This window comes from Bipolaris maydis, assembly GCF_028858645.1.
Source record: "Bipolaris maydis strain C4 unplaced genomic scaffold PSV08scaffold_14, whole genome shotgun sequence".
Classification (NCBI taxonomy): Eukaryota; Fungi; Ascomycota; class Dothideomycetes; order Pleosporales; family Pleosporaceae; genus Bipolaris; species Bipolaris maydis.
In genome coordinates, this window is record NW_027093870.1 from 860,788 (window position 1) to 885,067 (window position 24,280).

The 24,280-nt window shown below is 51.9% G+C and overlaps 4 protein-coding genes across 4 annotated transcripts; 1 reads left to right on the forward strand and 3 right to left on the reverse strand.

Annotated features, from left to right (window-relative positions):
• Positions 1-35: 35 nt before the first annotated feature.
• On the reverse strand, positions 36-1,658 carry PSV08DRAFT_229727 (major facilitator superfamily domain-containing protein; the record flags this gene model as incomplete). Its single annotated transcript, XM_014225257.2, has 3 exons — positions 1,430-1,658; positions 580-1,364; positions 36-529 (listed from the first exon to the last, which is right to left on the reverse strand). Exons 1-3 carry the CDS (start codon positions 1,621-1,623, stop codon positions 36-38), a joined length of 1,473 nt encoding a protein of 490 aa, XP_014080732.1. The 5' UTR covers positions 1,624-1,658.
• A 422-nt stretch (positions 1,659-2,080) lies between these two features.
• PSV08DRAFT_209000 (WD40-repeat-containing domain protein) lies at positions 2,081-4,969 on the forward strand (the record flags this gene model as incomplete). The annotated part of the gene is made up of 4 exons (XM_014225258.2): positions 2,081-2,117; positions 2,171-2,328; positions 2,382-2,533; positions 2,583-4,969. 4 exons carry the CDS (start codon positions 2,081-2,083, stop codon positions 4,906-4,908), a joined length of 2,673 nt encoding a protein of 890 aa, XP_014080733.1. The 3' UTR covers positions 4,909-4,969.
• A 25-nt stretch (positions 4,970-4,994) lies between these two features.
• PSV08DRAFT_209006 (dna-directed rna polymerase iii subunit rpc2) lies at positions 4,995-15,188 on the reverse strand. The gene is made up of 10 exons (XM_066092078.1): positions 15,028-15,188; positions 14,432-14,926; positions 13,324-14,380; positions 9,235-12,700; positions 9,036-9,157; positions 7,765-7,828; positions 6,811-6,851; positions 6,586-6,688; positions 6,000-6,530; positions 4,995-5,941 (listed from the first exon to the last, which is right to left on the reverse strand). Exons 1-10 carry the CDS (start codon positions 15,069-15,071, stop codon positions 5,286-5,288), a joined length of 6,579 nt encoding a protein of 2,192 aa, XP_065948222.1. The 5' UTR covers positions 15,072-15,188; the 3' UTR covers positions 4,995-5,285.
• A 714-nt stretch (positions 15,189-15,902) lies between these two features.
• PSV08DRAFT_373996 (uncharacterized protein) lies at positions 15,903-23,154 on the reverse strand (the record flags this gene model as incomplete). The annotated part of the gene is made up of 11 exons (XM_066093285.1): positions 15,903-17,534; positions 17,595-17,727; positions 18,154-18,173; positions 18,226-18,748; positions 18,798-18,957; positions 19,009-19,212; positions 20,014-20,553; positions 20,603-21,073; positions 21,122-22,525; positions 22,578-22,893; positions 23,134-23,154. The coding sequence occupies 11 exons, from the start codon at positions 23,152-23,154 to the stop codon at positions 15,903-15,905; spliced, it is 5,424 nt and encodes a 1,807-aa protein (XP_065948223.1).
• Positions 23,155-24,280: the final 1,126 nt, after the last annotated feature.

Genomic DNA, 24,280 nt, shown 5'->3' on the forward strand with positions numbered 1-24,280 from the left:
ATACTACGTACAACGGTTCCAAAATGAAACTCGATCTAGTCCCTTGTAAACTCAGAACGCTGTCGCCAACTCTCTCCGTATCTAAATACGCAAATGGGTATAATTGCCAGGACCAGGCTCAAAGCACCCAAGCAGCTGAAGCCCAGCCCATAGCCTAAATTCTCAGCCAGTGGATTAGCTGTCAAAGGCAAAAAGGTTCCCATAAGGCATCTGGTAACAATGACGCCAGTCAGTGCCGATGCTGAATACATGCCAAACGCATCAACAACGTAGTTGGATAGTGGAATGACGGATAACAACAAGGTAGCTCCCATCAGTACCACAGACCCAAGAAGCAGCAACACAGGGAGCTTGTATTCTGCAATCCAGCCGTACGCGCTTACGGTGAAGGGCAGCACAAGAGCCCCGAAAATCGAAAGCGGCAGGCGATATTCTGGTTTCCCTTTTTCACCCTCAGGCCCGCGAAGTCTCACATAGATTCTGTCGAGTGCAAAATTGCAGATCATAACACTGCATAAAGATCCAATGCCTATTGATGAGTTAGCCGTTGTACTGTCGGGAAAATGAAGCATTTCTTACTGAAAGAGATAAAGGCAGTGCCGGTCATAGCAAGCTTGAAGTCGTACTTTTCCGTTAAGATGATTGGCAGCGATACGCTTATGACATAGAAGAAGCTGAAAGCGACCGAAGCAAACAATGAGAGGAGCATGAGGACGCTCGATCTAAAGAGAATTGCAAACGGGCGTGTCAATGAGTGCCAAAGTTTTGCAGACCCTTCATGGGTAATTCTGCCTTCAACAATCGCGTTGGCTCCATCGGCGGATTTTGCTACTCTTTTCCTCAAAATTGCCAACTTATATGTCTCTCTAAAGTAGACGAGAAAGAGGAACTCACACAGAATGGCAAGTCCGACAGCAATGACCAATATACGTCGCCATCCCATTGTCTCGGCAATGGCACCAGCGCTAGCAGGTCCAATGGCTCCTCCGATAAGTGGTGCGAGCATGATTAAAGACATGGGTGAACCACGCTGCTCATTCTCGAAGATGTCGCCAATGATGGCCGGATTGAGTACATTGGAAGCGACGCAAAGGCCCGTGAGCATCCTTGCGGTGATGAAGACTGTACTGCTTGGGCTGTAGATTGCTATGATGGTGGCAGCAATGAAGCCCATGTTGCAAGCATGGAACACAGGAGACCGTCCGAGTAGTTCGGACAAGGGTGCGATCAGCAGAGGTCCAGCGGCTTCCCCGAGCTCCCAAATGGTGACAAGTAGTGCACTATTGGACGGACTGCTATGCTTTCCATCAAGGTCTTCAACGATGGTAGGAGCCAAAGGCACAACACCAATGCATGTGAATGTACTACAAGAAGCGGTCAGTTTTACTTGTGCCGCTAGATATGGGTGCGACTGAAATATTGAGCCTACACGACAAATGCCATGAACGCAAGCAACAAGACGTTGCTCCATTTATGGGCCCAAGACCAATTCCTAGGGTCTTCAGGGTCCAGAGGCTCAAACTCGAGCTCATCGTTTCCATATTGGTCACCCTCTTGCTGGGTGCTTTCATAATCATGCGAAATGATTCTGAGCAGCGGCTGCTCTTCGTCGGTGAGCACCATGGCGGTTAGATCAACCCACAAATATTGGGGACAATGTAGAGACGTAGGACTCGAAGTTCACATATTTTTTTTCAGCGGCTCACTTGTCACCTGCCGAGTCAAGCGGCAAGTCCTGACTAATTGCATTGCGAGACTTGGTTAGGGTATTGGGTGATCGTTAGCGCTATCCGGCCATTCTGGACGGAAAAGTGAGCGTCTGTTGGGGTCTGGAAGTGGGTCAGACAGGGAGCTCCGGGGCTGAGTTTTGGTTGATGCCGAGGAGGATTCGGCGCTGGGGAGAAATAAGCCATGCATATTAGGTATGGATTGTATGCACAGTCTTTGGTGGGCTTTACGGATAAAGAAGATGCGGCGGGGACGCTTGCTCAAAGCGCGCTAACCATGTCCACTTTACGCGGTCGCGACTACCAGACTGGCGCGTTGTATCTGGAACAGCAACCCGCATTCCGCTACAACAATGTCTTCAGTCCAGAGATTGCGTGCTCGCCAGGCTCGTATGTACACTCTGATGCTGTTGCAACATTGCCTCCTCTAACCCGGTTACTAGATGCCCCTGGTGCAACTTATCTTGCCTACACGCCAAACGGCAAGAAACTCATCACTGCTGGAGTCGACAACTACTGCCGTGTGTTCACCACAGGATCCGACGATGAGCCTATTACTATAGACGAATGCCAGGAGAACAACACGGCCGTCGTCGCTGGCGTACGTGAGCCGGCAAAGTGCAATTGGGGACACGGTGCTAATGCTCAGCGCAGAATGGCTTCTTTATCACCGGCTCCGAGGACGGCACAGTGAGCAGATTCTCCCTCGACAGCGGGAAATTTGAAGAGATACTTTTCCGGACCACCCTGCCCGTACGAGATGTAGCAATTAGTTCGGACGGCAACTGGATCGCTGTTGCAAGCGAGTACGTCAATTGCCCTCTGGCAGCTAGGATACGTTGCTAACATGGACAGTGAGCTTGTTGTGAACGTTGTAAGCGTAAAGAACAAGTCTATGCGAACCTTACGCGACCAGTCTCGAGCCGTGAAACATGTCTCTTTCGATAAGACCGGAACCCAGCTCGCTGTATCCTGCACTGACGGTCAAGTCTACATGTACAACCTGGATGGAGATGAGCCTGAAATGGTCAAGAGGATAGAAGGCATGATCAAGAGCCTGGAAACAGAGTCAGAGTCCAGCTCAAGGGTGTTGTGGCATCCTGATGGACGAGCATTTGCTACACCTACTGCCATGCGCCAGATACAAGTAATGTCGACAAATGACTGGGAGAGACAGCGAGTATTCAAGACAGGCCACTCTGCAGACATCACAGCTGCAGCATGGTCACCCAATGGCGCTTTGTTGGCAACCACTTCGAGCGATCTCAGTCTCTGCCTATGGGATACCAAGACTCAACAGCTGCTCCACAAGTTTGATCATATCAAGGCGACCATTTTGGCAATGGCATGGCACCCTACAGAAAACATACTCTCCTACACCAACAACGAGGGCGAGCTCTTCATCCACACAGACATTGTTCCTGAAGAGCACCTCCCCTTACTCCAGAAGCCTACCGTCTCGGCACCCTTTTTCCACGATCCATCAGAAGGTCGAGCCGGTGTCCCTCAGCCAGCGAAGCTTACTGCAGGAAATGTCCACACCCTTCCTGGACGACCTCGACCAAGAAGCGGGACACCAGATTCGCTAGAGGACATTCTGGGTCCTGAGTTCCAGGATGACGAAGCACAAGAAGATGGCGACGAGGAAATGAACGACTTTGTCATTGATGATGATGGCGCAGGTTATGCACCCGCCATCAATGCGGCAAAGAAGCGTTCGAATGGGCACCTTGCAAACGGCGTAGAACCCGCATCAAAACGACGCGCATATAGCTCCGCTCTTTTCCGTCCCCAAGTCCATGAGCCCTTCCAACCGGGTAGCACACCATGGCGCGGTAACCGGCGGCTGCTATGCTGTTCGTTGACCGGATACGTAGAGACGGTCGAGCAAGAAGGCAATCACCATACAGTTACTGTGAAATTCTACGACGAGCATACCTTTCGCAATTTCCACTTCACCGACATTTTCCTCTACGACAAAGCCTGCCTCAACGAGAAAGGGACGCTATTCGCCTGCCAACCGAATAGCACTGGAGAGGAAAACCAAGCCATGATCTACTACCGACCGCACGAGATGTGGACAACAAGAACGGAGTGGCGGACCAACCTGCCGACAGGAGAGTCTGTGACAGCAATTGCCTTGTCTGACTCTTACGTGTGCGTCACAACCTCTACAAACTACGTGCGCATATACTCTCTTTTCGGCCTACCCATCCGCGTATACCGTCAAAAGAGCTCTCCCGCAGTAACGTGTGCAGCCTGGCGCGACTACATTCTCACCATTGGCAACGGACCCATCCAAAACGATCTCAGCACACAGCTCCTCTACACGATTGAAAATATCAAGCACGACATCGTGTACCAAGACTCCGACATCCTTGCCTTACCCCCAGGCACCACACTAACTTCAGTCTTCTTCTCCGCAGAAGGCGACCCGTACATTTACGATTCTGAGGGCGTCCTCTTAACGCTGCTTGGATGGAGAAACACGGGGCAAGCCCGTTGGGTCCCCATGCTCGACACAAAGCTCCTTTCGCGCCGCGCCGGCGGCGGAAAAGAAGAATCGTACTGGCCCGTTGGCGTTGCGTCCTCGCCCTCGGCAGACAACAGCAGCAGCAACGGCAAGTTCCACTGCATGATTATCAAGGGCAGAGAACAATATCCCAGTGCGCCTATCCCGCATCTTTCCGAATTTGGTTTTGAGATTCCGTTGTCAAGTGCAATTGATAAGAGGAAGAAGGCGAAGAATGGGAAGGGCGGTGCAATGTCTGATGACGAGGAAGATGATGAAGATGATGAAACGACAAAGCCGCAGACAAATGAAGATAAGCAGCAGGAGCATGAACAGGCGTTTATCCTCTCGTCGACATTGCACTCGCAGTTGTCATCGACACTGCTTCACACTCGGCCTACGTCTTCGCAAAAGGCGGCGCTAAGTGCGCTCGAGGTAGCGATTGATCGCGCGCTACTGCAGTTACTCGGCTTGGAGTGTCTGGCGGGTGAGGACCATGGTATGAAGGCTCTGGAGATTGTAAGCTTGATGCGGGATGCCAATGGCAAAATGTTGGATCTGGCAGGCAAGGTTGCTTCACGCTATGGTCGTGAGGTGCTGGGTGATAAGATTCGGGAGTTGGCTGAGAAAAAAGCGCTGGCTAGGGACGATGACGAGGATGATCTATAGACTATGACAACTACATAGATTCACGTTTCTTACACAAAATAATCCACGAGTCAAAAGAACATCACGACATGGTCAGCGCTGAAAAATGAATGTTGCAAGACAATGCCATTTGACAATTTATTGGCCATTACTAAAAAAAAGGTGGTAGTGGTAACATAGAAAGAGGGCAACTAAACCCAAATCGCTTGATGTCTGAAGAGTGCACGCTAGCAGCTCCTCTCAAAAGTCGACTGCTTGTCAAAGTCAAAACGGTATATGCTCTCTCTTGCCAGAGAATTAGAAAACAATACGCGCGAATGGCAAGCGAGGAGCATGCCAATCAACTATGCACAGCCGAACTGCTCTTGGCCACAAGCTCGAGCAACGCAACAAGACATCTAGTACTCTGCCTCGGCACCCTCCTCGTCGTCGCCAAGGCTGTCGGCAGCAACCTCCTCGTAATCGCGCTCAAGAGCAGCAAGATCCTCACGGGCCTCGGAGAATTCACCCTCCTCCATACCCTCACCAACGTACCAGTGGACGAAAGCACGCTTGCTGTACATGAGGTCGAACTTGTGCGAGAGAGCAGACCAGGCCTCGCTAATGGCCGTGGTGTTGGACAACATGCAGACGGCGCGGTTGACCGAGGCGAGGTCGCCGTTGGGGACGTTCTGAGGTGGCTGGTAGCAGATACCGACCTTGAAACCAGTAGGGCACCAGTCAACGAACTGGACGGTGCGCTTGGTCTTGACCTGGGCAATGGCAGCGTGTGTGTCCTTGGGGACAACGTCACCACGGTACAACAGGCAGGTAGCCATGTACTTTCCATTGCGAGGATCGCACTTGACCATCTGGTTGTTTGGCTCGAAACAAGCGTTGGTGATCTCATTGACCGAGTTGGCCTCGTGTGCGGCCTTTGCGGCGGAGATGACGGGAGAGTAGGCGACGAGAGGGAAGTGGATACGGGGGTAGGGGACCAAGTTGGTCTGGAACTCGTTCAGGTCGACGTTGAGGGAGCCGTCGAATCGGAGCGAGGCAGTGATTGAGGAGACGACTGGAATTGGATTAGTCAGGAACCGGATGTAGGGAAAATATTCAAGTGAGCAACGTACCCTGAGCAATCAGACGGTTCAGGTTCTCGTAGTTGGGGCGCTCGATACCGAGGTTCCTTCGGCAAATGTCGTAAATGGCCTCGTTGTCGACCATGAAGCTGCAGTCGGAGTGCTCGAGGGTGGTGTGGGTGGTGAGAATGGAGTTGTATGGCTCAACAACGGATGTGGCGACCTGGGGCGCTGGGTAGACACAGAACTCGAGCTTGCACTTCTTGCCATAGTCGACCGACAGACGCTCCATGAGCAGAGCGCCGAAACCTGAACCGGTACCGCCACCGAAGGAGTGGAAGACGAGGAAACCTTGCAGACCCGAGCAGTTGTCGGCAACGCGGCGGACCTTGTCGAGGACCTGGTCAATGAGCTCCTTTCCGACTGTGTAGTGGCCACGAGCGTAGTTGTTTGAGGCATCCTCCTTGCCGGTGATCATCTGCTCGGGGTGGAAGAGGGAGCGGTAGGCACCGGTGCGGACCTCGTCGACGACATTGGGCTCGAGATCGGCGTAGATGGTACGGGGGACGTACTTGCCCTGGCCTGCGCAGTGCGAGTTAGTGGTGCATCCGACGCGTGCGCAAGGGTGGCTGCCTACCAGTCTCGGAGAAGAAAGTGCTGAAGCCGTGGTCGTCGTTGACAGCCTTGCGCTCCTCAGTGAGGTAGCCGTCTGGCTGGATGCCGTGCTCAAGGCAGTAGAGCTGGCACAGTTGGTCAGCATCAGTGCAGACTGGCGGTCAGGCACAAGGCACCCGACGCCCTCCTTTTTCCGCTACTCGAAGCAGACTCGAGGGCGCGGCGGAGCGGATTGTCGAGTACTCACCTCCCAGCAAGAGTTTGCGATTTGGCAACCGGCTTGGCCGACTAGACGCGTACAAAGTCAGCATCAACAACGAGGCGGGCCTGTCCCACCAGTCGGGGGGCGGCCAGGGTGTGGGCAAGCATAGGCGGCTACTTACCGTTGAGACTGATGACTTCTCTCATGGCTGAATTCGAGGCGGAATAGTAATTGGGGGGATATATGGAAATGCTCGGTCAGGGGGGGCGTCCGCGAGAAAGTCGAGGAGCAGCTGGTGGTGGAGTGGAGCAGTGGGTGGGGGGGAGAAGCAGTTGTTGTGTTTGCGGAATCGAACTTTTAGGGTGCAGAGGACCCGGCCTACCACGGGCCACGGCGCTAACCGCTGCACTGCATACTCGACATACACATCTATGCACACACGGGCATGCCTTCACACCTCCCCTTGCACCTGCCGGCCTCTCCATGGCCAGTGTCTTGTTCCGCGTCTTGTGCTCCATCGCCACAACACCACCAGCACCACGACCAGCAATGCACATGCAATTGTCCCGCCCATCCCCCACGTGAGAGAATGCGCCGTCTCCATCCCGCCCTCCCCCAGAGTCCCTGTCCTGCCGTCCAAAGATGCGCCTCGTCGCCCGCCTGCTGCTCTGCACCGTCACACTGGCCTGGACGGTCAACGCAAACGTTGAGAAGACGATATTCCTCGGCCCCCGTGCTGCAGCCCTCTCCAATGCTCTCCCCAGCATAGACACGCTCGCTTCAAGCGCCCTGTCGCCCGCCAGTTCCATTCTGTCCACCCGCATTCCTGTCGAGTTTCCCACCGAGTCAGCGCCACGCGGTCTCGAGTCCTGGCACCTTGTTCGCCGCCTCGACCACGGGCGCAGGTACGAAGTCCGCGTCTGCTGGCCAGCAACAGTGAGTCCAATCCCACTTCCCCCGCCTCGACGGGCCAGTCCTAACCATACCCCAGCAACCAACCGACTTCTGGCTTGATACCTACACCCTCGGCCACGTGCTCAATACACCCGGCCTCAAAGCCTCGCTCGTCCGCTACAGTCAACAGGATCAACTCGACGACCACAAAGGCACTGGCGCCGACTTGAATGCTCCCGAATCGGCTCTGTTGCTACGTCTCCAGGCTGCAGCCTCCTACTACTCGACTAATCGCACACTGATGCTCCATCCGCCCCCGGTAGACGTGGATATCAGTACGTTGTCATTCAATGCTTGCACACTATCTGGTCTGACTTGTGTAGTTCTCGATCCCTTCCTACTGAACGTCTTCCCTCAGTCACTTGGCCCTGTCGCTGTATACATCACGCTAGTCGCTGTGTTCGCCTACCTCTTTTCTGGTTATATATTCCGTTGGCTACTCTCTGTCGCCGCTGAGCCATCCAGCAAACCACATACCGATTGAGCAAACACTCGTGTATGCCCAGTCGCATATCTCTCCCAAGGTCGTCACAGCTTGACTCTAGGCATAGTCCTTTGGCTAGCTGATTCTGCACTCGACCTCTATACGCCAACACGTGAGCATGTCTGCGGCCGCTGGAGCTCCTCCTCCACCGCCACCGCCGCCGGGGCCATCTACCCATGGCAATCCTTTTGACAACCTCCCTGCCGAACTACTCCTCATAATCTACGAGTATGTGGGCAATAGTAACTTGATCAATCTTGCCTTGGCCATCTATCCTACCTTTCAGCGCCACAATCTCTCCCCAAAACTTACCCCGACCACTCTCGCCCACATGCTGAGCCTGTCAAGTAGACCTCCAATGTATCCAGGAGTAGTCTACATGCCTGCAGAGCTTTGGCTGTGTGTTGCTCGCTATCTAGAACCTGCTGATATCCTATCCATGATGTTTACTTTCGGGGCAGTCTTTGGCCAGCCCCTCACCCCAAGTACAAGGGATAGGTTGAGAGTTTGGAGCCGGCGGTTAAGGGAGAAGGGATGACTATGTATGCGTGTAATTGCACAGTATCACATGTCATTTTCATATGTCAAGACTTGCAAAATGAACATGCATCAAATACTATACACATTCAAAATTACTACAAAAACATACTCATAATCCCCGTTGCCCTGTCACATGAAAGAAAGAAAAAATGCGTCGTAAATCAAACGCCACGCTATGCATACAAACCCCCACAGCGCCCGTAAAAATGCCCTCAAACTTTTTTCCCCCCATGTGATTCCCTACACGACCTCACGCATCCCTCGGGAACTCATCCTCCAGCCCAATCGTAACCTTGACATTCATACTACCCAGCTCCTGAATCAAAAGCTTGGCCGCATACGGCATGGTAATCTTGCGGACAGCCTTTTCGCTCTCGCACAGTTTGCAGTACCCGCTGTATCCCATTTGGCCGCCTGTAACATCCATTAGCTTTGCATTCGAAAAAAAAAACAAGAAGGTAGAGGAAAAGGGGAGGGGGAGGAAAACATACACTTCTCACAAACATCCACATTATGCGCATCTGAACTAATCATCAGGCGCTCCAGCAACAACTGCGACGCTCCATACGCAATCAGACAATCACGCTCCATTTCTCCGAGACGCAGACCACCGTCTCGCGCACGACCTTCTGTCGGCTGGCGGGTCAAGATAGCACGGGGACCACGGGCACGCGAGTGCATTTTATCCTGGACCATGTGCTTGAGTTTCTGGTAGTAAATGGGGCCGAAGAAGGTGTAAAACTGATGGGCCTCGCCCGTGATGCCCGAGGTAAGGTAGTCTTTGCCTGTGTAGGAGAAGCCCTTCTCCACGAGAATCTGCGACATGTCTTCGACGGTGGAGCCGCCAAAGGCGGTGCCGTACTCGAGCGTGCCATTGAGGACACCGGCTTTGCCGGAGAGGAGCTCCATCATTTTGCCAACTGTCATACGCGAGGGGAAACCGTGTGGGTTCATGATGATGTCTGGGCAGATGCCTTGGTCGTTGAAGGGCATGTCTTCTTGCTGGACAATTAGGCCCGTGGTACCTTTTTGACCGTGGCGAGATGAGAATTTGTCTCCGAGTTCTGGGCGACGGGTTTGGCGCATCAGTAATTTGATCAGCGTTGTGCCTGATTCGTTTTCTGTGATGCATGCTTTGTCGATATAGCTGCAGTCGGGCAGCTTGTACCTTTCTGGCTTGTCTTTGTACAAGTTCGACGCTGGACCTGCGGTATCTTGAGGTATAGATTTCAACAGGAAGGCGTCGCCGGCCTCCAGGCGAGCGCCGACTTGAGCAATACCATCTTGGCCGATTGCCTGGTGGTTGGGATTTGCTACGTCAAGGGCACCGGCGTTGATGCGATCGGAAGTGTTATTGGCGTACGTTTTGAGAGGCGTGACGTGTTTCTTGAACACTTGACAACGTCCAAATCCTCGATCGCACGATGCCTTGTTGAGAATGAGAGCATCTTCGATATCGTAACCCGAGTATGACATGACGGCGACAGTTGCATTCTGACCTGCTGGAAGCTTGTCGTACTTCGTGAGCTCAATAGTACGCGTCTTGACCATAGGTTGTTGCGGGTAGACCATCAGGTATAGCAGCGTGTCTATCCTATTGAACTGGTTGTAGGCTATGGCACCAATCGCTTGCTTACCCATAGCACATTGGTAGGTGTTACGAGGCGACTGGTTGTGGTGAGGATAAGGAATGAGACCGGCGACAGCGCCCAAAATGGTAAACGGCTCAATCTCAAGATGCGTTGTGTGTTCGTTGATGTCACTCTCCCTAAGGGCAATGTTGGTATCGTTCTCTTCGTTGGTGTCGAGATACTCGACGAGACCTCTTGTTAGGAAATCTTCAAACTCCATAGTACCCCTGCGAAGCGCTTTCAGGTACCGCGAGGTAACTTTTGAGTGTTGATTCTCAACAATGATCATTGGCCTACAGATTCGCCCTTCGTCAGTAGCGATGTGGACTTCGCAGTGGTCATGGTCGATATGAATGCTGGTAAACTCGGAAATACGTCCCATTCGTCGCAGTTTCCGGAAGCTGTTGAGGAATCGCTTTGGAGTGTCTGTGACAGCAATGGGCGTACCGTTGAGACAGACACTATAAACACCCTCAGCATGAATCTCTTCTCCTGTTTGCGAGCAAATGTCCTCAGCACCCAACATGAACACAATCTTGCGGACTGGGTCATCATCGTCTTCGGTTGTAATGTGCGTCATGAGTGCCAAGTTCTTGACCAGACCACAAGCCTCTCCTTCTGGGGTATCAGAAGTACAAAGCATACCAAATTGTGACGGCTGAAGCGCTCGAGGACCAGACACCTTGCGAGTTTTCTCGAACTGCGAACTGATTCGCGTCATCATACCCAGTGCGGCAATGTAACTGAGTCGGCTTAAGACGTGCGTGACTCCGGCCCGCTCCATCTTGAATCGCTTCAAACTCCAGTTTCCGGTAGCAATCGCGCGCTCGACGCCCATAGTGATGTGGTTCTTGTGGACGCTGAAATGGGAAAAGGCATCAAACTCCTGCGCCCTGACTTGCTTCTTTAGAACCTTGTCGATGCTTAGCTTGAAATCGTGATTAAAGCGCTTGAAGTGGTCTTCAAACAAGAGGGATAACATCTGCCCAGACAGTTCGAGACGTTTGTTGCCAACATAGTCGCGATCATCTACCAGCTTCGGGTCTTGCATCGCCATCAGAACTCTCCGGGCCATAAGAGCTACGTATAGCGCCTTGGGCCGGTAATTTGTGCCCTCGACTGGAACGTGGGGAAGGACGACGTTTGATAGACATTCAATCGCCTCAAGGTGGTAGTTCCTGTTGCGCGAGGTACCGAGCGGCTTCTTGACTAGCCGTACACGGTGGCCAATATACTCCAGCGCCCTTTCTTGTGTATGAATCTGCTCCCTTGCACACGCCTCAAAGTTGATGGCAAAGTTGTCCTGGTATGCACTGTCTTCTCCGGCAATCATGAGAAGAATTTCTTTATCAGAATGAACTCCTAGTGCCTTCATGACGAACACGATTGGAATCTCTTCAGAGAGTGTGTTGTGTCGAAGGTACATGAGTCCTTTCTTTTGGATGACATACGTTTTCGTCCGTCTCTCGTGGGTGGAGCTCGTAACGCTGGCTTGCATAATTCCCTTTGCGCTTTCAACAATGACTCGGTTCTTGTTCAGCTGCTCTTGAACAAGGATAACCTTCTCTTGTCCACGCGTGATGAAGTAGCCACCTGGATCTAGCGGACACTCCTCCATGACAGCCATTTCACGATCGTTCTTGCCAGCAAGTACACATTTGTTACTCTTCAACATAATAGGCATCCTGCCAATCTTGATTCCCGTCCGCTTGACCTTTGCGTTTCCCCTAGTGTATATGATATCTACTACTATCGGCGCAGCATATGTCATGTCACGTAGCCGGCACTCGTTGGGTGTAATGGTACTGCGGTGGTGCTCAAGGTCGTCTTCTTCTTGACGATTCGGCGACAGTACGCGGATGTCCGTGTATTCGAGGAGAAATTTAGGGTCGAAGTCGCTACGGACGAAACGGTTGGCCTTGATAATCTTCTTCAAGTCGACATCGACAAAATGGTTGTAGGAGTCAACGTGCTGTTTCACGAGACCCTTGGTCTTCAAAAAGGCTGGCAGTAGATTCCACTTGTCGCGCGCAGTGTTGATCGGGTCGGTTAGACTCTTGCCATAGTAGAAAGGCTCAAGAAGAGCGGCAAACTCGTCTTTCGCGTGGGTGAGTGGCGCTCGTCGTTTTCGGGTCTGATCTGCTGACATAGAAGCCCCAGGATTGAGATCCGTCGCGCTGCCTCCAGCAGTCGCTCGAGGTTTGGACCCCTCAGAATCAATCTCCATGGAATCCTCGCCGTCGACCTTTTGCACTTCGGGTGCGCCAGGCGCAACCTTCGCCTTTGTCGCCCCGCGCGGGGCAGCTTTGGGTTTGGGGGGTCGCAACTTCCTTTGCACATGTTAGTTGTATACGAGCATTTGTATACCAGTGTTTTTACCTTTTTGCCCACCATGTTTGCGACAGTAGAGCAGGGGAGCGGAAGTTGGAGGAGGGTTGGTGAGTTTGTTAGAGCTGCTGCAACAATTTGGCGTTCGGCGAGTCAGACATGCAGGTGGAGAATCAATCCTGACCAATCGGTAATCCGCAGTAGATTCATCTAGCCGGACTATGGGAGTGACCGCATATGCACCATCACCACAAGGGCGACGTTGACTGCACTGGAAGGACCATAAGATACATGATTTTTCAGAAATATTCTCATCATTCCAACACAAGATTTCAGAACTTCACGCTACACCATCTGATTCAACGCTTATATAGATACTTTGTTACCGACAAGCAACTAGAGATGCATGCGTAGTTCATATCCCTCGATAACCATGGTTCTGCCATATCGTACAAGCCATCCGATCCTCTGTCCAACTTCGTAGCTACAAATCATCCCACGTATCCCCCATTCATAATAGTTTAGGCACAATGCAGCCTTTTGCAACCGCTGTCAAATATTACTGGTATCTTCCCAAGTCTCAAATTTTGGACGGAGCTTCACTTAGAAGGCGTCGCGCACATCTGCTTCACCATTCAGACCCCTCAGCGAGCTTTCAGCCAAATCCACCTTCAATTGAGCCGTCTCCGCTTCACGTTCAAGACTGTCCCACTCCCTCAGCTTCTGTCTCTTTGCATCCTCCTTCTTGTCAATCAACTCCCTGAGCTTCTGTGCCTCTGCCTCTAGTTTCAGAATCTTACTCTTGTCATACATTTCAGGGGCTTTCTGGCCTCCAGGAATCTCCTTGGGCAAATCGGCTAGATGGTCGCGGAAGCGCATTGTACGTGGATACGTTGTAGCGGTAGAGTTGTTTGAGCCGCGGAAAGAGGACGCAAAAGGCGCTGCTCCTCCGGGACCGCTGCTACTACCACGAGGACCAGATGGTGCGCCACCATAGTAGCCTCCTCCCCGAGGTCCTGCGCCCCACGAACCTCTGCGTGAAGAAGATCCAGAGAAATCTCCTCGTCCTTCGTACCCACCGAAGCCGCGACCTCCACCGCGGGGCCGTGTTGGAGCCGTTAAAACAGGGTTACTTCCTCGAGGAAATGCCGGAGGTGGCGCCGCCGAGTTTGATGGACCTGCTGGTGGGGATATGGCAGGCGAGGGGTAGCTGCGACTGGAAGGGCCAGTTGGTGGCGCTCTAGCAAAGTTGCCTTCACCATTGCGATACGATGAAGAAGGGCCTGTTGGAGGCGCAAAGTCTCGGTCCCCACGCGGCCCAGTTGGAGGGCTCTCTCTGCGACGTGGAGGGGATCGCTCTCGCTCACGACTAAAGTCTCGGCCTCTGTCGGGAAGCCGCTCTCGAAAGGGTGATCTTGGCGCTGAAGCAGGTTCTCTGACAGGAAGTTCTTCTACGAGTGCAGCCCGGCTAGGATGAATAGGTGGCGGGGAAGAGCGGCGCGAGGTAGCGGCAGAGTCTCTACCGGATGGCTCGTTTGAAGTGTAGGTTGGCCGCGCGGGAGAAGGAGACCTACGGCTCCTCCAAGTATCGGCAGTATACGGATCTGGGCGTTCGCGTCTCAAAGAAGGTGATCTGCGCCTATAGTCTCGTGGCGGAGAGTATCGTCGTGGGGGAGGACTTCAAGTTGGTAAGCAAATTGTTCTCTTAGGCAAGGAGTTCTGAACATACCTATTCACCCGGGAACGTGGTTCTTCATATCGGCTTGAGCGAATAGGTGAGCGCATCCCCCGGCTCCTTGCTGGAGACACATCACGTTCTCGCAGAGGTAGTGGCGACCTTTCGCGCGGCCGTGGAGAACGAGCGTACGAATCGTACTGATCCCGGTCCCGTCGCGGTGATCTTGGCCTGTCATTTCTGTAATCATCACGTCTGGGTGAGAATGCTCGACGAGGAGGTGACCGAGGGCGTGCCCTCCAGTTGTCGTCGCGACGTGGACTTCGTGACCTTCTTCGGAACACAGGCGAGCGGCTTCGCGGACGGGAAGAGCGGCTCCCAGGAACGTAGGTATCAGCGGAGGCAATACCGCGCCGAGGCGGAGAGCTACGGCGAGGCGGACTTGCTCGACGGAAGGGGGGTGAGCGAGCACGATAGCTGTCTCCGCGCGGAGAGCGTGGGCGTGGCCCGGGGGAACGTGGACGGTATGTGTTTGAATACCTGTCGTCTCTAGCCCCATGTTAGCAGTGGCGCTTCCAATCATTATCAAAGACCGAAAAAGCTTGTATGCCGTCCATCAGTGTACAAGCGACAGCCTGGTGTCGACGAACCTTCTGTCTCCTCGATCACGATCTCGCTCGCGATCCCTGTCCATCTCGGAACCAAAAGTAATGCGCTTGACCTATCGCAAATAGTAGAAATTTCCGAATAGACTGAAAAGAATGGGTATGAGTCTGCAACTGACAGACGCGGTGGTGGAGCAGTGGGGAGTGTTTGGCGTCCTGTGTGTTGGGTCTGCAAAAAGTGAAGTTCAAAGCCAAGCCCACTGCAACTGAACGCGTTGGTCGGTCACGTGCCATTGGCTGAATTGTGGCCGATAGCGTGTCAAGCTCTGGCCTTCGCATTGACAATGGATGGCTGCCTGCAAGTTTCAGCTCTTCTTTCCTTTTCCGCTCTTCCTTGGGACATGTAATCAAGTAGACGAGAGTGATGGTCGCGTGTGGCGTGTACGTGTGCGATAATTGCCACCCTACCATTCTTCCAAACGTGAAGGTGTATCACTTGATCTTCGAGAAATTTGTTGACGCAATTGCCGTTTGGCACATCTCAACATTTCAGGCATTCTCATGTTGAGTCTGGCAAAAGTTGTTAACTCACAACTATTGGCTGCTTTGTTCCGCCCCCTTTGCTTTGCTGTTCGCGTCTTCGGTGCGTCAATCGTGGCGTAGCGGAAGTTCGTATCCATAGTCACCGTGTCATCCCTGTCCATTGCTGTGCCTCGAATATTGAAAATCTTCATCTTGATTATACTCATCTGTGGGCACACTTGGTTGCCGCATATAACGCCGTTTCCCAATGCTGAGTATGCCGAAGCCCTATTGACCCGTGACATCCGTGACGCCAGCTCGCTCTTGAGCCCCTAAAGTGCAATCCTGGATCTTTTATACAAAATTCATGTCCCCAATGGACTCTTGACAGTGCAGAACTAGCGCCTAGTCTTTCGCTCATCCTCCCTCTTGGTCCTCTTCCTGCTTTCCTGGTTGATCATATCTGCTAGATCGTCTTGGTCGATACTCTGCCATTGTCCCTGTGCCTCAGCCCGCTGCCTAGACTCATACTCTTTCTTTAGTGCGTCCTTGTCCAGCTTGTCGCTGTCCGCCAACTGGTCAATATCAACAGATACGTCGATATCTCCAGCTTTGCGTTTCTTTTGAGCGTGCCCAAGCGCATCGCGCCTAGCTGCATCCAGATCGTAAGCGTGTTCACCACCAAAGAAGCCAGTCGCAGATATGTTCTTCTCTGGAAGTACTGTGTATGCACTTCGCGGCGCACCTGGCTCTTCCGTCTCAATCCCCTTGCGCTGTTTCCTGAGCTGAAATTCTCCACTAATACTTTCTGCGCCCCCAATCTCAGATGGCATAGCCGATGCGCTAGTCATGGATGTTTGTATGCCACTTGCGTCCTCTTCTCCTTCATCTTCGTCTTCGTCTTCCTCGTCTTCTTCCTCGTCACTTTCCTCATCCTCACTCTCGCCCTCAGCTCGAAGTGCTCCCCAAATACCGCGCTCGACAGGTTCGCCCACATGTGCTGGTTGCTGTTGTTCCTCCAAAATGGCAGTGCCGTAGAGGTCTCCTCCGAAAAGTGGCTTACCGGCCTCATCTGTGGGGGGCTTTCCCCATTGGCCAGGTTGGAAACCCCAAGAGGAGCCCGGAGGAATCGGAGCATTGACACCGGGTATGCGCATGTTGGGATACGATGGCGGGGGGCCGTAACGCTGCATGTTGATGAGCCAAGGAGGCGGATGACCAGGTGCCATTCCAAGTGCCTCACGGAGTTCCTCGCTCAACTCGCCTGGCTTCAGATTTACGAGGTTGGTTTCGAATTCCTTGCCTTCGTAGTAGACCTCGCCGTATCGGGTCAGCTCTGGCTTGGTCTGCCGTCTGAAGAAGGCATCATAGAGCTTCGCGTAATCTATGTCAAGCTTGCCGAGTTTTCCTTGCACACGCTCTCGCTGTTTCTGCCTCATAGTCATTTCTGCCTGCTTTTCCAAGACTGCATCTCGCATTTCTGCAATACCTGTCTCCTGAATGAACTTGGGTAGGGTGAAGGGTGGCTTTTCGATACCTCGCTTGGATGACAGATATTCACGCTTGAGCGACCAGTGAGAGGGTACGGGTATGACGTTTTTGGCTGCCTTGATGGAGATTAGTAGCTGGGGATCCGATGATGACACGTCCGTCCACTCGACCAGTTCTGGTCGGGGAACCAGTGCCTTGAGCTGCGCGACCGATAGCTTGTTCATTTGCTTTCTCTGCTTCTTAGAGAGCTTGGGCTTGCCATCGTCTTCATCTTCGTCAGGAATGTCGTCGTCTGAGTGGTAGATCTCAGGCTTTTCATTGTCCTTAGTCGCTGCTTCCTCGTCGGTCGGCTCCCTGAACTTTTCGAAAACATTCTTGTATTCCTCGAAGAGCGGATCGTCAAGATTGTACTGGTTCGCGATATCATCGATGGATAATAGGTCCGCGGGCTTCACAGCCTGTGCTTCGTTATTTGTGTCGCTTTCGGGTGCGGGAGATTCGCTCTCACGCGCAGAGTCGCCGGCTGTCGACGGTGTCTCCTTCAAGGCTGTTAGCAAATTGACTCGTGATGCGCGATGGAATAGACATGCGACACGTACAGAGCGCTGTTGCTTCTTCTTCGCACGGCGATAGGCGTTCTTGTTCGCCTGCTTCTTGCCCTTCGCAGTGGCGCCTGGCATGATGGCGATAATTACGCGGCGCGGCGTTGAATCCCCGTGTATTCGCAAGAATCTGCGATGTGTCCTGCACGTAGACAGAGGTCGCGTTTGGTGATGCGAGGGGGGCAGAAGGGCGAGAAATGGACGTGCAGCCTGAAGCTGGTAAGCTCGCGCGGAAAGATTGAGCGAACCGTCTTGGCGCTACGGTGCTGACTTGCATCGGTAACATGACTTCACAGCCAACGACATGCAAGCAAAATCATAATCAATCTACTTGCCAGAGTCATGGCTAGAGAAGAAGACAGCCAAAAATGCATATACGATAATGTTCATGTTCTATGCAAAAACTTTCAGGTTTTTAGTGTTAATGTCACTGGACCATATACACTCCTGCAAGCCTATTTGCATAAAAGCTATTGATGTCCTGCGTGTAATTCTTTCTACATCAATCACATCAAAAACAATGCCTCTCTCTAGATGATCGCCTTGGGAATCTCACGATCGATCGTCAGCGGCAAACTGTACATAAAATTAGCTTGTAATTCCGTTCAATCATGTAGACCAAACCCACTTTGTGAGTCCAGAAACACCTATGATGCTTCTTCTGGCCCAACTCGTTAATATCTTTGACCTCTTTTGGCGTCAATTTGAATGTCAGTGCCCGCAAGTAGTCACTCAGACGTTGCTCCTTGCTACTGGTCGTGATCGGTACAATGTCCTGATCAATGCACCACCTCAGGTAGATCTCATTCTCGCTCACGGCATACTTCTTGGTCAGTCCTTCCACGTAGTCATCCACCGGCCCACCCTTTGCTTTGGTGACAGGCGCCAAAGGTGAATAGGCGGTAGTAGCGATGCCGTTCTGCTTGTGGAATTCCAGAAGCTTTTCGCGTTGAAGGTAAGGGTGGAATTCGATTTGGTTGCACACAGGCTTTACTTTGGCAGTCTTCAGTATGGCTGATAGATGTTCGGGGAGGAAATTGGAGACGCCAATGGATTTGGCAAGACCTGCGGCTTGGACTGCCTCCATATCAGCCCAGGCTTTTTGAAGATCGGCCTCTGAGCTGCCAAAGAAGGGTTGGTGGATGAGATAGCTTGATGAGTCAGAGTCAAGTAGATGTCTGAGGGCTATAGATTCCTTACAGATCAACATATTCCAACTGCAGTTTTTGTAAGCTAGCTTTGATTGCTCCTTCAATGTTATTGATGTTGCCCTCATTCACTTTGGTAGTCACGAAAAGCTTCTCGCGGGGAACACCACTCTCTTTGATACCTGTCCCAAGCTCGGGTTCGGTCTTGTACACTGTAACTCGTTAGGAAGACATGGACATAAAGAGGGCGTTTCAGCATGTACTCTCTGCGCCATCAAGATGATTATATCCCAACTTAATTGCAATCTTTACAGTATCAATGATCGCTTGATCAATCTTACTCTCCTCGCCAGACTTATACCAAGAAGTTCCTGTACCAAACGCCAGCATGGGCATTGAGTTACCGTCATTGAGCTTCAGCTTCGGGATGGTTACGCTGAGGTTGGCCATCTTTGCAAAAGTTCGTGCTCGTGGCTTGTAGAATCGAGTGAGGGAAATGGCTAGACTATGACGAGACTTGGATTGATAGCTGGTGATTGCACAGTTACGAAGAATCTTGAGCATGAAGGAGTTCCGGAGAGTGGGCAATTGCGGGGCTGGTACACGTAACCGACAGGGTCCGGCCCGGTACGCATGTCGTTTCAATACCAAAGGTGGGGTTCGTCATCGCTGGTAGCTGACGCCACTGCTATTGCCGTGATCCGAATCCACTTCGCTTACAAAAGCGTATTGTTTGCTTGTGTGAGTAGACGTAGATGGATTCCTAGAGCTGTCACGAGTGTAAAGATGGACTCTTTAATCTGTCATTGTGACATCGAGGGCCTACTGCAACCACCTGCAACTGAAAATGGCATGCCTTGAACGATGGAAAAAAAGTTGATTTCAGCGGCATGGCTCTTGCAAAAACCACGCTTGTACTCCAATGGACGAGGCAAAAACTAAAGATTCTTGAAAAACTTCCGCCCCCCCCCTCCCTGACTCTGGGTATTTACGTTAACACCATGAGATGCGTAATGAAAACAAGAATGAAATACGTGTATTTCTCATCAACGCTTTGGTCGCATAGACTAGAAGGAGAAAACAGAAACGTATGTATGCCGCAGATGGCCTACTCAAGACAGCATAGCGTTAGACTATAGTCGATCGCGGGTGAGTTTAGGAGAACAACTGTTCTATGTCGTCTTCTCATGCTGCGTCGACACTCGCTGTAGCGAAACGACTGTAACATATCAGTAACTGCTTCTTTTAGAGTTCTGAGTACTACTTACCAAAGTCTTCAAGGTTTCTCTGCTTTTGTTTTCGCTTGAGCAGCTTTCCATGCATGAGATTGTCAAATCCTTGGCTCCCCTGCAGAACGTAGTAAACTCCGGCCATGATGCAGAAGATGCCAAAAGAAAAGGCCCATACACGGATCACAGCAACGATACTGGTCCTCCCACCAACAAACCATCCAAATATCGTGAAGCATGTTGCGAGCATATCTACGACCAGAATGGCACCCGCAAGTTGCCATGAAGGAATCGACGACCAGAAGGGGCCATTGGCGCGAGTGATAAATATCAACCAGTTTTCTGTTAATGTGATCTCGAGGAACAAGATTGGATCACGCTGTCCATGGTTCTGAACGATACCACCATTAACACCTTGTTGCTCACCAGTAAGATAAGGAAGCATGGTTGTCATGGTGATCCATGTCCCCACGGCGAGAATGACACCAAGCAGAATTGACATGCCCCAGAGTTTGGGTAAGTTCCATTTGACCGGGGTCTTGCTGTATGGAGCATTGTCGTAGGCAATAGCCAATGTTGCTGCAGTACAGTCAGTAGCTGATCAGACATTTGCGTGTGAACCACTTACCAATATCGGCAAAGATGGCAATGAACACGACCAGTTGCAAGTTCAGCGATTCGTTCAGTATGGCAATCCATAGCCCGAGGAAGATCTCGAGATGAAGCGAGAGGGCAATTCGATACACAACGTAAGCGTACATGCGATGAAAAATCTGCCGTGATGTCTTCAGAGCATCGATGATGGCTGAAAGACCAGGAGCAAGGAACACAATGTCAGCAGCCGAACAGGCAGCGTCAGACGCTCCCTGAACGGCGATTCCAGTATCTGCCTTTTTCAGCGATGGCGCGTCATTCACGCCATCGCCAGTCATTGCAACGAGATAGCCTCTTTGTTGCAAGATTTCAACGACGTTGAACTTGTGCTGCGGAAATACTTCAGCAAAACCGTCAGCACCTTCAACGAAATCATAAAACTCTGAACCAGGCATCTCGCCACCTCCACTCAGGCCAAGCTTCTCCGCATCGAAAATATTTGTGCCTATGATTGTGTTAGATTGATTTGTGGTTGTCTCGATTGCGCACTTACCAAGGCCAAGCTGGCGCGAAGTTTCTCGCGCAATTCCAACAGCATCACCAGTTAGCATCTTGATTGATAGACCTAAAGATTTGGCCTCATTGATAGTTCGGTACGTGTCGTGTCGTGGAGGATCTGAGCACGGCATTATCCCAAGGATTTCCCACCCTTCATCCTCACGTTTACGGGCGACACCAAGCGAGCGAAAACCTCGAGAAGCAAACTCTGCAACTTTGTTCTTGTATGCCAAGTCGACATTTTCGGGAATGGGATGGTCTTCCTCAACCGTTCGAAGGACAAACAGTGGAGCGCCCTTGACACATGTTATACGTTCACCCTGCGGCGACTCAACAACTGCCTGGACCTTTTTGGATACTGGGTCAAAAGGATGAAAGTGAATGACCTTGTACTTGCTCAAGACATACTTAGCACGGGGGTAGTTCCGCAGAGACTTGAGAAAAGCTTTGTCAATAGCATCGATGCCTTTTTTCTTACGCGAAGCGGCCAAGCAAGCAGTGAGCATAAGGTCTTCTGGGTCGACACCAGGTACGGTGTAAGGTTCAGCCAACGAAAGTTTGTTTTTTGTCAGTGTTCCGGTCTTGTCGGAGCATAGAATTTCGACACCAGCAAGCGACTCAATAGCGGAGAGCTTCTGGACAATGGCTTGCTTTTTGGCAAGGTATGCAGCGCCAACAGCCATTGTCGTTGTGACAACAGCAGGAAGACCGACAGGTACTCCGACGATGGTGATAGCAAGCGTGAATCGAAGTATGGTGATAATGTGGTTAGACCTGTAGAAAGAGCTTATCCAAACAACTAGGAGTGACACAATGACGAGCACTAGCAGTATTGTCCCAATATCCTGTAGCACTTGAGTGAAGTGACCGGGTCCACTTGACGCGCTAGCAACGAGAGAAGCAGCACGACCCACAAAAGTAGAGTCGCCTGTGGCTGTGATGACGACAAAAGCCTCGCCGCGTTTTACTGCCGAAGAAGCGTAGCAGGTATCTCCTCGATGCTTGTCGACGGCCAAGGACTCGCCAGTGATGGAAGATTGGTCAACTTGTACAAAGGCATTTTCGGTGACAATGCGTCCATCCGCGGGGACAATGACACCTTCCTCGACCTGTAGGATGTCGCCAGGTACGAGATCTGGTGCTTCGATCTCGACCAAGGTACCATCACGCAATACAGTGGCTTTGAGAGCGAGCGTTTTCTTCAACTCTTCGACAATGGATCCAGCCTGATATTCCTGGATGAAGCCCACACTGGCATTGAGGAGCAATAATCCACAGATGACACCAAAGTCAACCCAATCTTCGAGACCGGCGGCAAGGATGGCGGCTGCCTCCATGACGAATTGAATCGGACCAACGAAAAACATGAGAAATTTGACCCAATTGTTCGTCTTCTCCTCTACGCCTAGTTAGCGGACAGGGGTAAGCGACAGGGGCAAAGTAGTTGGTACCTTTCATCTTGTTCTCACCATACTTTTTTCTCCGTATGAGAACCTCGGCCGATGTAAGGCCGATGCGTGTGTCGGTCTGGAGAAGCTCTTCCGGAATGAGGCGAGCGCCTCCTGGCTGTTGCACTTCTTCTTCTTCATAGTCGGCATTCTCGCCATCCTGCGATTCAAGGTCCTCGATGAGCTGGTCAATGTCTTCATCTTCATCGTCGTCCAGCTCAATGCCGTGTGAGTGGATGTTGTTTTCTTGGAAATGATACTTATCGTACGCCCGACCATTCGAGGCATAGATGCCGTCGCGGTCTGGCGAAGTTCCGCTCTTTGTGATGTTAGCCTCGGCCGGTGTACATTGCTGATTCAGCTGAGAGCCGGATGCTGTGTGGAGGACCCTACCTCTGACATAGTGATGGTTTTCGCGGTGAAACGTTGGTGGTGCGCTATATTGCCAGCCAATAGGACAGTTGTCGTCAAGTATCGAATACGACCATGGAGCGAGCCTGTATGCGCGCCTAGTGTGATGTCTGGACGGGGACGATGGGGACGTTCAGCACTTTGATACGCGGAAGGCGCCCTTCGGCATCGTCGCCCAGGCAAAGAGACTCGAGGGCGCGCAGCAGCGATCTAGATCTCAACTCAATCCCAGACGGAACCAACGGATGAGCGCGATGAGAGGCGCGCCTGCAACCGCGCAGCGCGATGGTTGCCGCAGTGAATACGCGCAGACCGGACCGAGGTGTGATGAGACGACTGTTTGGCAGATGGCGCAATGCAGTCGGACAGAACCCCGCGAGATTCAGAAGGCGCGCACATGTTAATTAAGAACGGGGCTAATTAATCATGATTTGTTTGGCTCAAAAAGGTCATGTCGAGAGAGGGCTGCCAAGATAAGCGGCCGGTGGCGTTCGACGGGGCCAATGAAATTACGTCCAAGAGAGGCGTTGCACCCTGTGGCAACAGAACGCATTGTCTAATCCATCGTCGTCTTCATCAAGTACAGTATACATGTACAGATACGTACATAGGTACATAGGTACGTACTTGCATCCCTAGCGTTGTTCGTTGTTCAATCTTCACGGCCAACTCCTGGTCTTCGCAACTTTTCTCCACAGGGCTTTTTTTCATGACATTAATTGGCCAAGTGTCGAACATAGCGCAGCAATCAATCCTTGCTTCGCTACAGAACCCCCACCCTTTCTCCAGAGGAGACCTAACTTCTGCCACCCGATTGTCTTCATCATGCTTTCTTTTTTTTCAATTGGCCACGGCTTTGCGGGACACTTTAGCAGATTCTAGGATCGTCCAAATCCCCAACCGTGTAATCGTCACGGTGAAGTTGACCGCAAGGATACCCCTTAGACGAAGAGCGGGATTTATCAGGTGGTCTAGATGTCTTGGCCAAGACATCCCTACAGTAGAGACAATGGGCCATAGTGGCTTGTCCATACAGCCCGGGACTGATGCAATACGGGAAGGTCTCACTCAAAGGCGTCAGGCATGTGAACACATCAAGGGCATAAGCATCGGAATCGGGTTCATGCGTTGATGATCTGCCTTTGGTTCGTCAGTGAGCCACATCATGAGGCTGCGGCATTTACTACCCAAATACGCTGATCGTATCGATAGCTCAGCGGAGAACTCAGTATACAGAAACTCATTTCGAGTCATCTGCCCTGGGTATAGACACTGCAGACAGTGGTGTAGGACAT

Coding starts and splice junctions, on each gene's coding strand:
- PSV08DRAFT_209006 (XM_066092078.1), bottom strand. CDS start 15,071: ATGGACAGGGATCGCGAGCGAGATCGTGATCGAGGAGACAGAAG. Junction 14,381..14,431: donor CCACGTTCCCGGGTGAATAG/GTATGTTCAGAA, acceptor ACCAACTTGAAG/TCCTCCCCCACGACGATACT. Junction 6,852..7,764: donor AGGTATCAAGCCAGAAGTCG/GTTGGTTGCTGG, acceptor GTACGCGTCTAG/TCGGCCAAGCCGGTTGCCAA.